Source organism: Acanthopagrus latus, chromosome 3 (genome assembly GCF_904848185.1).
Source record: "Acanthopagrus latus isolate v.2019 chromosome 3, fAcaLat1.1, whole genome shotgun sequence".
NCBI classification, from domain to species: Eukaryota; Metazoa; Chordata; class Actinopteri; order Spariformes; family Sparidae; genus Acanthopagrus; species Acanthopagrus latus.
Window position 1 is genome coordinate 16,703,934 of NC_051041.1, and position 14,605 is coordinate 16,718,538.

At 47.7% G+C, this 14,605-nt stretch overlaps 1 protein-coding gene across 2 annotated transcripts; it reads right to left on the reverse strand.

The window, feature by feature from the left end:
* Nucleotides 1-1,097: 1,097 nt before the first annotated feature.
* sp4 (sp4 transcription factor) lies at nucleotides 1,098-9,061 on the reverse strand. 2 transcript variants are annotated; one of them, XM_037092765.1, is made up of 7 exons: nucleotides 8,463-9,061; nucleotides 8,116-8,186; nucleotides 6,878-7,228; nucleotides 5,590-6,787; nucleotides 5,151-5,349; nucleotides 4,514-4,713; nucleotides 1,098-3,422 (listed from the first exon to the last, which is right to left on the reverse strand). In XM_037092765.1, exons 1-7 carry the CDS (start codon nucleotides 8,467-8,469, stop codon nucleotides 3,151-3,153), a joined length of 2,298 nt encoding a protein of 765 aa, XP_036948660.1. In that variant the 5' UTR covers nucleotides 8,470-9,061; the 3' UTR covers nucleotides 1,098-3,150. The 2 variants fall into 2 exon arrangements, with proteins under 2 accessions (XP_036948660.1, XP_036948661.1); XM_037092766.1 differs by lacking the exons at nucleotides 8,116-8,186; nucleotides 8,463-9,061 and adding an exon at nucleotides 7,803-7,970.
* Between the last annotated feature and the right edge of the window lie 5,544 nt (nucleotides 9,062-14,605).

The following is a 14,605-nucleotide window of genomic DNA, read 5'->3' on the forward strand; positions in this document are numbered from 1 at the left end:
TACAGTCTCTTCTTCCACGATGTTGTCTCTTGGGCTGCAGTGCATCACGTGGCAATGTCATTACACGTTTTGGGCGCTAAGAAAACTGGCCTCAAATCTCGGCGCTCCAGAACGGGCCAGTGCTAGCTGGTTAGCATGATAACTTCAGTCGATCTCTGAAATAATGTGTTCTTGCAGGTCTAAAAAAGTAGCATGTGATATCTGATCAATTGCTTCTAGTGATGTCACTCCACCAGTTGTACACATTGAAGTGTGATTACAGGTCGGGGAGAACTTACGCATGTGGAAAAGTAGTCTAAAGGAAGCAGCATGATATCTGAGACATTTCTGCAAGTGATGTCATTCAAAAGTTGTATTCTGGGTAATGTAGGCTCCAGGTTTTGAACAGCGGTCCACTAGTCTGGCACTTTTATTCCACACATTCTTCTTCCTTTTCAAAATCTGGTGTCTTCATTACCCACAACGCACCTGACACTGCATGACATCACTTGTGGAAATGTCTCAGATATCATGCAGCTTCCTTTAGACTACCTTTTGCCACATGTGCGCAAGTTCTCCCCGAGACCTGTAAACACACTATGATGTGTAAAATTGGTGAATTACCCTTTAAGGTTTCAGCCCAGTATTTGATGCTACAGTTATTGGTGCTGATTTTAACATCCAAAGTGATGAAAGTAAAGGAGAGCGAACATCAGAACTCTGTCTGCATTCAGATACTTGAACAGTTTATTACATTAAACCTTCAGAACTCCACAAAAACACCCGAGGGTGCCGGTTTGTAGATTCAGGTGTTTCTGAAGCGCTTCAAAGGACAAACATGTCTCAGGATGTGTGAGCTGCTGCTGCTGCTGCTGCAGGACGCAGGACACCTGATGGTGAACCCTCACACTCTGTCTCATGTTGTCTGAACTACTGTACTGTGTCATTATCTGTCCACACAGACCAGAATAACTCAGTCAAAGCAGCTGGTGTGTTTTCGAGTGGTAACTGTCCTGTCACCGAGTGGTCACAGGTTCGATCCCTGTAGCAGAAGGTGTGTGTGTGCGTGTGTGTGTGTGTGTGTTAGATTCACACAGAAACTGGAGCATCACAGGGGATTTAAGACAGTTTAAATCACTTTATTGTCAAGTGTTATGCAGGCAAAGCATCTTTTCTGCTTGAAGTTGTCCTTTTTTATTTTTTTTATTGACATAACACGTTTGTACAAACCAGTTTTAAAAATATCAATAAACTGGAGCCTTTGAGGCTAACCTGGCAAAAAACCCATTATCAAATGTCATGGAGACGAACAAACATCTTTAGAAAAAGATTTACAAATGAGATGTCACTACAAAATATCCAAGAAAGAAAAGTTGGTTGTCACACAAAATATTACCAAAAAACATCTAAATCTGTTTGGTATCAACCTTTTCAACTTTAAACAAATAGTAACTTTTTTGCTTTCTTCTTCTTTTGTTATTTATTTTTCTCCGAAAACACGTTTATGGCGCAGAGAGAAGAAGTGAACAGCAATGGTCAGACGTAGAAAAAAGAAAACCGAAGCACAAAGAGTAAAGAAGAAAGAAGCAGCACTACGGCGAAAAAACTGAAACATGCTGTACACAACCTCAGAATCAACGCACACAAATACAAGTCCAGCAAAAGGCAAAGAGTACAAATCAAGGATAAATAATAAATTAGCCGTCACACACTGGGGTCCTGTGTGTCAACATACTGGGAGGGGACTGTTTAAAACAATCGAGAAATTTCTATCAAATAAAATAATCTTTTAATTTAAAAAGAAGGTACGCACTGAACGAACACAGAGCAACACCACCAGAAAACATCTCATAATATCCACACAGCTAAGTAGCCCGACCCTCTCCCTCCCACAGCGCTGCTCACGCTTCACCTCTCTGTGCTGTGGTCTGCTCTGCGTCACCCCGTTTCCACCCGCCTCGCCCTGAACTCGCCTCTGTACTACAGCTTGTGTTAAGGCAATTGTGGCACATGGGTCACGTCGCAGGGTGAGCGGTGGAGAGGGGTCGTCACTGGAGCACAGGAGGCAAGAAGCAACCTCAGTGACTGTGCCGCTGTTGTTACATCTACCAGGGACCATCTGACGGTAGCTGACCATAGAAAAATAGCAAAGTGGCGCTAGATGGACACTGCAGCCGCGATGTTAAAGCCACCCTGTGGTCTCTGCAAAGTAACTGGCTTTGATCAGACGACGGCACTGCTTTCAGACGTTTCCCCCGAATCTCGGAGCGAACTGGCTTGTTTTATTAACAGAGAAACTTCCCCTGACAATGTAAACATGGTTTCACTAGGATTGTCATTATAGTATTGCTTTCACTACACAAACAAAGTTGTAGAAAGCTAGATTGTTTTTCTCTATAGAAACCTTTTTTTCTAATGGCCACTGCGCCTCAATAGGAATGCATTATTTATAAATCTCCTTATATGTGCTTTTTTTAGTTCTTTTTTTTTTTTTTAGAATCATCTCCTCTCTTCTTCAATAACAGTTTATCCGTTGACTGGTCTCGAAGGAATCAACACCTGAATCTGATCTGAAGACTGAACCTGAACCATGAATAAAACTCAAATTAGGTAGATCCTCTCCATGACAGCATGGGAACACACACACACACACACACACACACACACACACACACCATCCATCCCAAGACTGCCCTCGCTGCCCTGCAACAGTCCTGTACCATGATTGACCCTCAGCGCTGTCTGACAGGTATGAAACAGGAACACATCTTTGTGCATAGAGTTAGATTCTGTTGCGATTAGGAAAATGTCTCTGGATGTTGGATCGGTTCAGCAGGACCCCCTGTCTTGTGCTAGTCTAGACACTTCTTACATTCCTTTCCCCGCCACATATGGAATTATCATAGATTCCTCTCATAAATGCCAAACTAATCTTTCATACGTCGTTATTAACTCTGTTAGTTTTTTTAGTTGTGATGTTATATTTTTCGTTTTCTCTTCATTGCATGATCCCGTCTCTTTTGAGTCCCTTTTCATGAGAGAACAACATTTTTAAAATGATGTGAAATGAAAAGTAAAAAAAAGGGAAAGAGTGGCGACCCTCACAGTCCCTGCAAAGACTCCCAAAAAAACAGGAAGTCGGCCTTCCGCTAATAGACAGGAGTCAGTCGTCTATTCAAACTCCTCCTCTTCCTCCTCCTCTTCCTCCAGGTGATTAGAGGTGGTGGGCGTAGCAGGGTCAGAGTCACGTGAGAGGGTTGCCACGGCAACAATCTGAGGGGAGGCGCCCATGCCTTCAGGGGCGTCTTCCTCCATGTCGTCAGTGGTGATGATTGCCACCGCAGCCCCGCCCTTCTTGTTCTGGTGGGTCTTGATGTGCTTGGAGAGGTGGTCGCTGCGCATGAAGCGCTTGGAGCATTCTGGACACTCGAAGCGCTTCTCTCCTGACGGGAGAAGACAAAGTTAGAGAAGAATTCATCAAGGAAGACACTTTGTGGCTGCATTGCATAGCTGATGGGAAACAATTTGAATGATATACATGAAATAGTAAGAACAAAAACAGTAAGTTGTAAATTGTGGAAATTCAAACATTTGGGGTTTGGGGTTTTGCTCAGGGCGTTTCATAGACGGATGCAATTTTTACACCAAAATTATGGCGCATGCAGATTTATTAGATTCATAGAAACCAGCTAAATTTATCAGACTGACTCTTTCCTATTGGCAGGACGTGTGCCTTTCTCTTTTAGTTTTTCCATTCTGTGTCACGTTCAATGTCACAAGCACGGCTGAAAATGGAGGAAACCTTTTTCATGTCTTTTAATTCAGTCTCTTTCAGATGCAATGCTTGGAGTGATGTTCCAGACGCTGCTCGCTGCATCACAGCGGGAAGAATGGGTGAAAATAAGCATGTCCACCTGGATGTCATGTTTCCATCACTGCTGATCAGAGCTGGAACTAATAAATACTCACAGTGACTGCCGAGTATTTGACCCGGGAACGTGTACTGATTGTAAGCTTTCCCACTGAAGATAAGTCAGATGTTGGTGGGTGTTCATGATGAAAATTATCATTAGTTGTAGACCTAGTTTGGATTCAGTCCTGGATTAAAGAGAGATATTATGTACGTGCATGTAAAACATGTTGAAAGTTAGAAAAGCCAAACGTCTGTAGGAACAAAATCTCCTCTCTCCCACAGGAAACGCCTTGTCTGGAGTGTAAGAATTGAATCAGCAGAGCTGCTCTTTTGCTGTTAATGATGCTGGCTCGGGCACGTGTGAGTGGACCAATTAGAGCAGACTGGGTATTCAGAGGCGGAGCTAAAACAGAGCGTTTCAGACAGAGGGAGGACACAGCTGCAGCACTGGACAGTTTGAGAAACCTGATGTCTTTTTTGAGCATTAAAACATGAACACCTATTCTAGTAGTGACCCAAAATATACGATGAACCTGAAAATGAGCAGAGTATGTCTCCTTCATCAAATGCTGTTGAACCCCAGCGACATGACGGGGTGACCCACATCCCCACTCTGCCTACCTGTGTGTGTCCTCCGGTGTCTCTGCAGCTCGTCGCTCCTCGTGAACCTCTTGCCACAGAAGATCCAGTTACACACAAACGGCCTCTCGCCGGTGTGCCAGCGCAGGTGGGCCCTCAGGTGGGACGTCTTGCCGTACACCTTCCCGCAGCCCTCCATATGGCAGATGTGCTGCTTCTTCTTCGTGGGGTCGCCGCTGTTCCTGCAACACAGTTGGGAGTGAGCTGGAGGTGGACTCAGTGATTATTCTGGCAGAGCTGAATACATTTGAGTGCCCTCTGAGTATTCTCAGTGTGTGTTTCTGGTGCCAGCCCCACATCACAATGTGAAGAGCTTGGTGGTGAGAGGTCGGATCTCTCACTTCAGGATACAAGCTGCACTGTGTCCTGACCATCTGTCTGACCAGTTGTCTCATCATGACATGGTGCTCAGCAGCAGTTCTGGAATAATCTTGACATTTCTGACTTGTAGATTTCTGGGAGTTCTTTAACTTATTGCGTGAGACTTATTGTATATTTAAAGAAAGTGTTTTCTTTGATCTCCCTGAAAACAGACGAATGCAGCAACTCCCCATACGCCCACATGTCTCAATCTGCTCTTCCTGCTCCATCTCTGCAGGAGTTTCTACTCTTTTTGTACCTTCCCTCTCCATCCCTGCAGTTCGGACAGGAGCAGGCGACGCGGCGAAGTCTCTTGCTCGGTGGTCCCTCCTGGTCCGAAGAACTCTGTACGGAGCCCAGCTGGTCTGGACTCATGGATGAGCCTGACGCCACGTTGCCAACAGTGACCGTCACGGGAGACGACTGAACTTTGACCCCATCCTGACCCTGTGGCTGACCTGAAAGGTGACGAAAATGTGTAAAGTTCTGAATCAGAAATAAGTACATTGTCTGACAAAGACAAACTAAACTGTGTTGTCTTGCGTGCAGTGTTACAGTCTGCAGGACATCCTGTATAGATCAACTCTGACTGTTAATGTATGGAGACTGGAGAAGGTAACTAATAACTAATGATGCTTCCTCTACAGTAATGGTTTAGTCACCACACATTCTCTCAGTAGTCCTGCGTGTGCCCTTACCCTGTAGACCAGTAATGGTGAGGGGGACTCCCTGCACCTGAACCCCTGCAGTGCCCAGCCCTGCGATGCTGACCGTTTGTACCCCAGACCCCGGGTTGATCTGTGCTGCGCTCAGCGTCAGGGGAGCTCCACTCAGGGACACCAGCCCTCCGCTGCCCACTGTCGTCCCTCCGGCCACGGGGGCCAGTGTCAGCTGCTGTGGCATGGCCGCCCCGAGGCCACCCTGCAGGGAGACGCCACCGGGAAGCTGCAGTGTTTGCCAGGTGAGCTGGCCGGACGGAGACAGGGTGGGGGTGCGAATAAGGACCTGGGCTGGGTTCTGGAAGGCCTGGATGGGCTGCAGGGTTTGTCCTGGAGCCAGCTGGAGGGTCTGAATGTGCTGAGGCTGCTGCTGGGCCTGACCCTGACTCTGAGTCTGGGGCTGCAGCTGGATCTGCTGCACCAGCTGGTGCCCCACCTGGCCCACGATCACCTGCTGGATGGTCCCTGCTGTATCTGTCTGGTTCTGAAGCCCGTTGGCCTGGTTCTGGCTTTGAGAGTCTGCCTCACTGCTCTGCACTTGTGTGTCAGCTGATCCAGCCTCCGATCCAACAGAAACCATTTGTGTCCCATCTGAGATGCCGTCACCTTCGGTTACTGCCGTTGAGCCGGTTGATGCTGTAGCAGGAGCTGCTCCGGACACTGCAGTTGTCACCAGCTGGTTGCCATTGGCAACAGAGAACGTTCCATCTGCTGATTGGATGAGCTGCACAGCCCCGCCCCCTCCGACATTATTTATCACAGGCAGAGCCAGGGTCATGCCACCGAGGTTTATGGGTACAGTGGTCATAACAGGAGTCTGGGAGCCCTGCAGAGTCTGCAGCTGCAGTGGGAAAGACTGTGCAGGGCGGATCTGCAGCGGGACCGTCTGATTGGCTGTACTTGTCAGGATGGCCTGCTGGTTGGCTGGCTGCAGGATAGCCTGGGTCTGGCTCGGACTCTGAGTCTGGATGAGCTGAACCTGCTCCGGTAGAGCCCCAATGGAAGCTGAATGAGCTGGGCTGATATGGATCTGCTGCCCATCTGCAGTCTGCAGGTGAGGGATGACCTGATACTGGACCCCGCCCCCAGCATTGGGCAGGTTCTGAACCTGGATGATCTGGAACTGCTGCTGTTGCTGACTGGCTGCGACGCTGTTGGTCCCACCGACTGGCTTGACCTGGAAATGAGCAGTGATCCAGTTAGAGGACAAACACTGTCAGACAAAATAAAAACAGAAGCTCAGCCGCCGTGTGCCAACATCCGTTACCTTGCGTCCACCAGGTGAACTGTCATTAGCCAAGGTGGTGGCCACCGTCACAGCAACCGGCTGACTGGTGTTCTCCTTGGCCATCGTAGGAGCTGTTGTAATGATCTGCCAGCCGTTCCCTGTGAACTGAGCCGGGACCAGTTCCAGCTGCTGGGGCACCAGGGCCTGGCCTCCAGTGGTGTCCACCACTATCTGACCCTGGAGCTGACCTCCCTGCAGCTGGATCTGACCAGCCTGGACCTGGATCTGCTGGGCCCCCGCCTGGGCCTGAGCCCCCTCCGCTCCCCCCTGCCCTCCGATCTTACTGCAGGTGGCCGCTAGCAGAGCCAACGGAGAGGGCTGAGAGGAATCCTGGAGGAGAGGGGGTGGAGGAGGGCCGGAGAGGAGGAGCAGAGAGAGACGGTTAAAGGCTGTGACGAGGGAGGGAGGAGAAGCCCATCGACACACAGAGCTCATATACACTCAAAGTACAGCGTGCAGGAGGGAAGAGATGGGCAGGCACTCAAAATACATGAATACTCTGAAGAAAGAAGAGAGAGAAGAAGAGCGAGGCTGCACAGAGACCTGGTTCAGAGGAGACAGAGCTGAGAGGAAAGAGAGAGAGCTGTCAGTGGAAGTGGGCGGTATTACAGGAAGCGAGTGGGTGGGCGTGTGAGAACCACATTTCTCTTTTCTCAGAACACTGGTAGAAAATGCCGCCTTCTCTCTCTCTCTCTCTCCTCCCTTTCAAAGGAACTAGGTCGCAGGCAAATTTTTAATGCTACACACCTCAGCAGAGCACAGAACACGGCCTGGCCCACAACTCTGCTCCTTCCACAGGATCTGCACTTGAGAATAGTTTCCTGACTCAAATTAATCTCCGAGATGTACACAAGCTCTACACAGCAGCTAAAAATAGGAGTTCCACACAGTCAGAGTCACATACCAACGCTGCGGGTCTTCACCATAAATCCAAACGCAGAATTAAATCATGTTGAGCCTGATTCACACAGACAATTCAAAGTGCAGTGGCTGAAGTGTGACAGCAGTATCAGCCTGCTCAGAGCTGTGGGCTGCTCTCAGCAGGCTGCACAGAAGCAGGAAGTGGAATTCACCAGAGAAACGCCCCCAGAGGTGTCTGTCAGGCGGGGAGGGAGGGAGGGAGGGAGGGGACGTCTCTGGCCTCCAGGCAGCAAAGTAATGAACTCCAATAAACAACTACTTCTTCTCCTTATTGATTAATTGTTGTGTTTTGTTACCTGTGATCCAGAACTTTTCCCCTTCTTAGATGCTTTCCCTCCTTCAGTTCCAGATGATTCCTTCTTGGAGTCTGAGGAGAGAGTCACAGTGAGAGTGAGTCCAGCTCCAACATCATCACATGAGTGTTTCCTCACAGCGCAAAGTCCGCGGAGACGGCGCACACACGGAGACAGCAGCAGGACACAACACCGTCACACAGGCAGCAGGCACAGCATCACAAAGGTGATCAATAAAAGCTAGAGGACGATCAGTAACCTCATCATCAATAAGAGCGGGGGCTTGGAGCCTCCTATCTGTCAGACAGAGGGAGAGAGGGGTGGAGACGGAGAGGGGGGAGGGTACCTACCACTCATAACGCATTAATGTACCGAGAGGAGAGGGTGTAGTTCACGGTAGAAGGCCGGCCGGGTACACAGGCGGAGGACGGCCTATATGTTCGGCGCTGGGCCGTGGCGGATCTGCCCGTTTGACGAAACCACCCACCGGCCAGGAAGGGCGGTGCCAAGCGCAGCACAATCAAGCAGCCCCGAATAACGGAAATAACGGAGCGCGCAGCGAGCGTCCCGGCCCGTCGGCCCCCTGGCAGCCCCGGCGTAGCTCTCCCTCAGCGGGTCGCCAGTCCATACACGAGTAAAGCAGCGCTTGTCAGAACGATGTCCACAGAGAAGTTGTCGGTGTGTGACCGTGGAGGCCAGCCCACTTCCATTTAAGCATCAGGACTACACCCTCTCCGCTCCTGCTGTCGCCGCCGTTCCTCTCTCCGCACGACGCGGGGACGCCTCGTCGCCGTCCGTCGGGCACCGAGAGCGAGCCGTCACAGCTGTTGCTATTTTACTCGTATTCCCTTTTTTTTTCGTGCACAATTGATTTTTTTAACGGGGAGATTCGGGGAGATAGCTGTGGCTTTTGTGGGCGGACGCGCTCCTCCCACATATTCAGATTGGACGACGGGGCTCGGCGTGCGAGGGTCGAGATGGGAGTTGTATTTTGGTGAGGCCTCGCCTTCTCCAGCACGATTGGGCTGCCGGGACTACGACTCCCATGATGCTCCGGGCGCGGGGTGGGTCGGAGCGGCGCTGCTCGTAGTCATGTTGGTGTGAGAGCGCGAGGGAAGGGCGGTGACGAGCGTGTGGTGGGGGGTTGGGCGAACGGGAAAGGGAGGCGCGTGTGTGTGCACTCTCTCTGTGTGTGTGTGTGTGTGTGTGTCGCAAGGTGTCATTCTCTTTAAATGACTTTGAAAAGCAGCTGTAAATCATAAATGACGTCACAGAAGCATAGAACCGAGTGCAGTTATTGATCACGTCTGACAGACGGACAGGAAGGTTAACTGCTGCTGTTTTAATGATATTTCATAACTTGGTGTTTGAATGTCACACACACACACACACACACACGAACACTGGTCACCTTACAGTGATTACTCCATTAGAGCTGTATATGAATATGAATAACAAATAAAACACAGGTCAAAGCCAATCAAGCCAAACATAGTTTTAGTCAGATTACTAATAATAACTGATAATAAAACAACTAATTTGAACTACATGAATGTTAGAAAGTGGTTTTATCTGCTCGGGACGTCAACATGCTCACACAGACTACATCAGTTATTCAAATCATATTAATATTTACTAAACTAATGAGGTAATAATAGAAACTGTATTTCTCTTGTCCATAAGTGAACAAACAAGCTGTGCTCAGAGGAACACAGGGCCCACACACTGTCGGGTGGTGGCAGGGTCCGCCAAATATAAACAAAGTAAAACTGTGTGAATTGTGTCCTTTAACCCTTTGAGGTCGAGTTGGTCTCTTCAGTTTGTTTCACTTCTTCTGGTTGATTTTTTGTTTTTTTACAGTTTAGCTTTAATATTTTAGTGGAGGACAAAGTGCTGGTGTGTGCTGGACGGGTCTCAGTTGTGAGGATGTGTTCTGGTTCTCAGGTGGAGTTCGTTGGATGTGGAAGTCTTTGATTTAAAGAAAATGGAAGTTGTGACTTTGAGGAAATCGAGAACATGTTTTCGGGCTGCAGATTAGATCCGAAAGTTATTTCATCACTCAACAGAAACAGTCAAACATAAAAACTACACATAGTTTCTGCTTCTGTTGTGAATATTTTCAGTTTGTCTTTGTTCTGTGATACTAAAGTGAATATCTTCAAATCAAGACATTAGATAATATTTTAGTCCTGCATCACTTCAGATGTTAAACCACCTCAGCTGCTTAACAATAATTTAAATGCACCACTGTTTTTTTTTTCTTTCTTTTGCATTATTCCTCGAGGATTTAATGAAAATGACAAAACACACAGTGTTAAAGAAAGAGAGCTGGATCCTTCCTTTATTTGGATCCAGACCAAAAGGTTCTGGGGTCTGTTCTGGGCTGAGATCCGTCCTCCATCCAGGTTCTGTGGAGTTCTGTTCAGTTGTGTTTGTGTAGCCCTGCTGACAAACCAACACACGGAGGTAATTATCATTACTTGCAGTCTTTCTCTTGTGCTGGACATATCAGCTGTTCAGATGTGTACAGATGACTGTGATTCTGCTCAGATTAGTGTCATTAGTGTCACGGTGCCTTCTCACTGTGATATTTGCAGATCTAAGTGACTTGCTGCTCAGTAAAGGCACGTGGACAGGATGCAGGCTGAGGGAAGACCAGCACAGAGCATCACTGACAGGAGCATCACACACACACTTTCTTGTTTCTGTACCAGTGTGGAGCAGAAGTCATGTCTTGCGCCCACGCACCAAAACCTCTCCGTCTCCCAAAGGGACATTCTGTAATCTCGTGTTGAATTCACGCTGGCAAACAGAGCTCCATGTTGACCTGGTACAGGCCTGAGCGGTCCAGGCAGGGCTTTGTCCTCTCCTCTAGAGAAAGCCTCCCAGAGCGAGGAGCGACTTTAGCCGAGTGGAGTCACAGCCCCGGCTCAGCGAGCAGAAAACATCATTAGCGGGCAGCCAACTGAGGATATGCCGCTGGCACACAGGGGAGATGTTTAGGCTTATATAGGCTGCCAGCCAAAGCAAAGCTCAGTGTCAGTGAGCAGCACGGGGCCAGGTGAACACGTCAGGAGGATCTGAGTCCTAATGAGTGTAAAATCTGACCTGAGGCCTGTGGAACTGGTTCCTCTGCTTCTGCTGGTCCTGAGACCACTGGTACTGTAAACATGTTCACACACACACACACACACACACACACACACACACACAAACACCTGGGGTGGCCCAGAAACATACATACAGCCCTACACACACACACACACACACACACACACACACACACACACACACACACACACACACAAACACCTGGGGTGGCCCAGAAACATACATACAGCCCTACACACACACGCACGCACGCACGCACGCACACACACACACACACACACACACACACACACACACACACACACACACACACACACACACACACACACTGTAATTACTGCGGAAGCCAAGTGCCTTGTTCCCGCCCCCTGGGCCACTCAGCAGGCCGTTGCTAGGCAACCGGGTCTGGTCTAAAGAAGGGTTGTGTGTGTGTGTGTGTGTGTGTGTGTGTGTGTGTGTGTGTGTGTGTGTGTGTGTGTGTGTGTGTGGTGGAGAGAGGCCAGCGTCTCTTCCAGATGATGCTCTGCAGCAGGAAGCTCATTCTGATGATCCGTTCTGTAGAACAGAATTGATCCTGTATAAAATAATATTCAGCCTTTAGATCTTGATGGTGACTGACGTCCTGCAGGAGCTCTACAAATGTTAGATACAATCTGAACCAGTGCTGAAATATAAATAACCAATCAATAAATAAAAGCACTGGAGGAAAGTGAGAACGGCTGTAATGTTTGTTTTGCAGCTGCTGCCACTAGATGGCGTCACAGACCTGCTGGCCTCAGACTGCTCACCTGCACCTTCCTCAGCAGGGGAGGAGTCATGAGGAGCAAACAGCACGACGTGAAACACAAGTGCAAGTGTTAATGCGTCCATATTTACACAGTGTGTTAAAGCTGTCGCTCATCCAGGAGGAGAAAGTTTGAACTGCTCTACATTGTTACACCTATAATGACGCATCAGACTGTGTAAGATGATCATAAGTTTTGTATGTTCAAATATATATATAAAGTAAATATTGGTGTCAGTGAAATGGAGTATAGCGTAAAATGAAAAAACTCAAGTAAAGTTCCTGAGAACTGCACAGAAATACGTTGCTGCTGAGCTCTCTGCATAATTCAAAAGAAAACTATATTTAAACGAACATCCCATGATCCTCTGCTTCTCCACGAGGCGCTGCGATGTGTCCCTCCTCCTTCACTTATTCAAAGTCAGATCTAACTTTCAGACTGAATAAAGATTCAATGTGTGTGTGCTGTGATGGAGATGGAAATGACCAATACTGCAGGTAGTGTGGAACAAAGCTGCTCTTACTTTTCCCACAAATAATAATTTGCTAACTTAATCATAAGATTTTCAACGATATGGATGATAGAAGATAAAGATGGTGTTATAAATAACCTTCATTAAGTTTCATGACTGATTAAACTGAGTAAAACAAACTGACCTTAAAACACAATTTCATACTATTTTAATGTTTACATGTGGTGGACCCTGCCACCTTTCTTGCCACCTTATTCTCCTCTGAGAACAGCTTGTTTATTCAGTTCTGGATTTTAGTTTTTTATATTTAGTTATTTAAATATAAAAAACTAAAATATGTATGTACTAAATATTTCTGAGTTTGTTTTATTACCTCATTAATATTTTAGATATCAGAATTCTGAGTTTGAAACTACAGAGTGTCATGTCATGGTCCGTAACCTCTTATCCCTTTCCATGGGAATGGGGATCGCCAGCTCATCGCAGGGCCCTCACTGATGAGCAATGTGGGGTTCAGTATCTTGCTCAAGGACACTTCGACATGCAGCTCAGCCTTGCCCGGTGCCGGGATTTGAGCTAGCGACCTTTTGATCATTAGTCGACCTGCTCTACCCGCTGAGCTACAGCTGCCCCTTGAATCTACAGAGTGCCCCTTTAATAAAACATTACTGGAAATATGCATCTGCATTTGAGCTGTTAGCAACACAAGGAAACGTGTTTGAGTCCAGAACTGCGTTCTACGCTCCGGATCTTAAAGCACCTAAATCCTTCTCACTGTTCTCTGAGTTCACGCGTTCTGCTTGTTACTTCTCAGTGTATAAAACAACATACATACATGTACATATACATACGTACAGTCAGACTTAAGTTACCTCGCTTAACACAAACCAGGCCTCAGGTCTGCGACGCCGCACATGTGGGCACGCTGACGTGTTCGCTCGTCTACAGGGAGCGCCAGAGGAGAGGGAGAGTCTGTTAGCTCTGTTAGCTCTGTTAGCTCTGTTAGCTCTGTTAGCTCTCCGTCCAGTGATGGCTGAGATGTTTCAGAGCGACTGTCAGAGCAGCATCAGCATGTTAGAGCCAGGAAGTTATCCAACGTTAAATGCTTTAATCTTCAGTTATTACTGTACTTCTCTGTATTAACAAGAAGTCATTTAGTTGTCAGTGTGGTATGAAATGTTAAAGACTTGATATCTGCTTTGTCTTGTTTTATTTTTGTCAGGCTGGCCGAACAGCTCGGAGCTCATTTTGTCCCTGATCATTTCATTGAACTCTCCACATCACACCTGACAGTTAGGCTGCCTTTCCATTCAACAGCAGCTACACGGACGGATTCTGGAGAACCAAGTACAAACGGTTCCATGTGAGCGACGGGCCGCTGACAAACTGACAGTTCAGGATTCATCTATCCTGCTGCTGACAGATGTGCTTCTGCTGATATTTGATGTAATTTTGTCTTGTTTTATTATATGACTGTGATGGGGTGGGTGAGGGGAGGAGGGTCGAGGGTCTGGGCTACAGGGTATGGAACTTCTACTCTTTTTACGTCTAATTACGTCTTCATCTCCTCCTCCTGCTCAGTTTGTCCGTACTCCATCTTTGCTTCACACTCCTCTTAAATCTCCTTCTCCTCATATTTTTCCATCTTTCCTCTTCCTCTGAGCCCACAAGAAGAACGGTGTGACAGATCTGAGCCGGCTGCAGGGTTTACCCTCTACAAACTCTCTCAGTTTTATCTCTTACATACAAACTCCAGCTGGGAGAAAAAGCCACATTTATTTAAGCTGATGAGCTTTGTTGTCGGGCCGAGTCACCACACAACCCGAAAATGATTTCAGACTGCCTGTCCAGACGTCAGTGTTACACTTCAGACATGATGCAGCCCCTCTCAGCGACAGAGCACCACGTCAAACCGCTCTGATGGATCTGATATGAAGCTTGGAAATGACTGCATTGATTATGTGTGTGTGTGTGTGTGTGTGCACAGAGGAATGTAAGGTTGAAAATGTGCATCCTCGCATGAGACTGGCATCTGTGAGTCAGCACTTGCTTGCGTGCAGCTGATATGTTTTTTTTCTTGCTTGATATCCCCAAGATTTACACAAACACATGCACACACGTGCAC

What these genes read in the sequence shown, in the direction of transcription:
- sp4 (XM_037092765.1), bottom strand. An exon ending in CACCATTACTGGTCTACAGG is followed by an intron (nt 5,350 to 5,589) that starts GTAAGGGCACAC and finishes GTCACCTTTCAG; the next exon opens with GTCAGCCACAGGGTCAGGAT. An exon ending in TGCAGGGATGGAGAGGGAAG is followed by an intron (nt 4,714 to 5,150) that starts GTACAAAAAGAG and finishes ACTGTGTTGCAG; the next exon opens with GAACAGCGGCGACCCCACGA.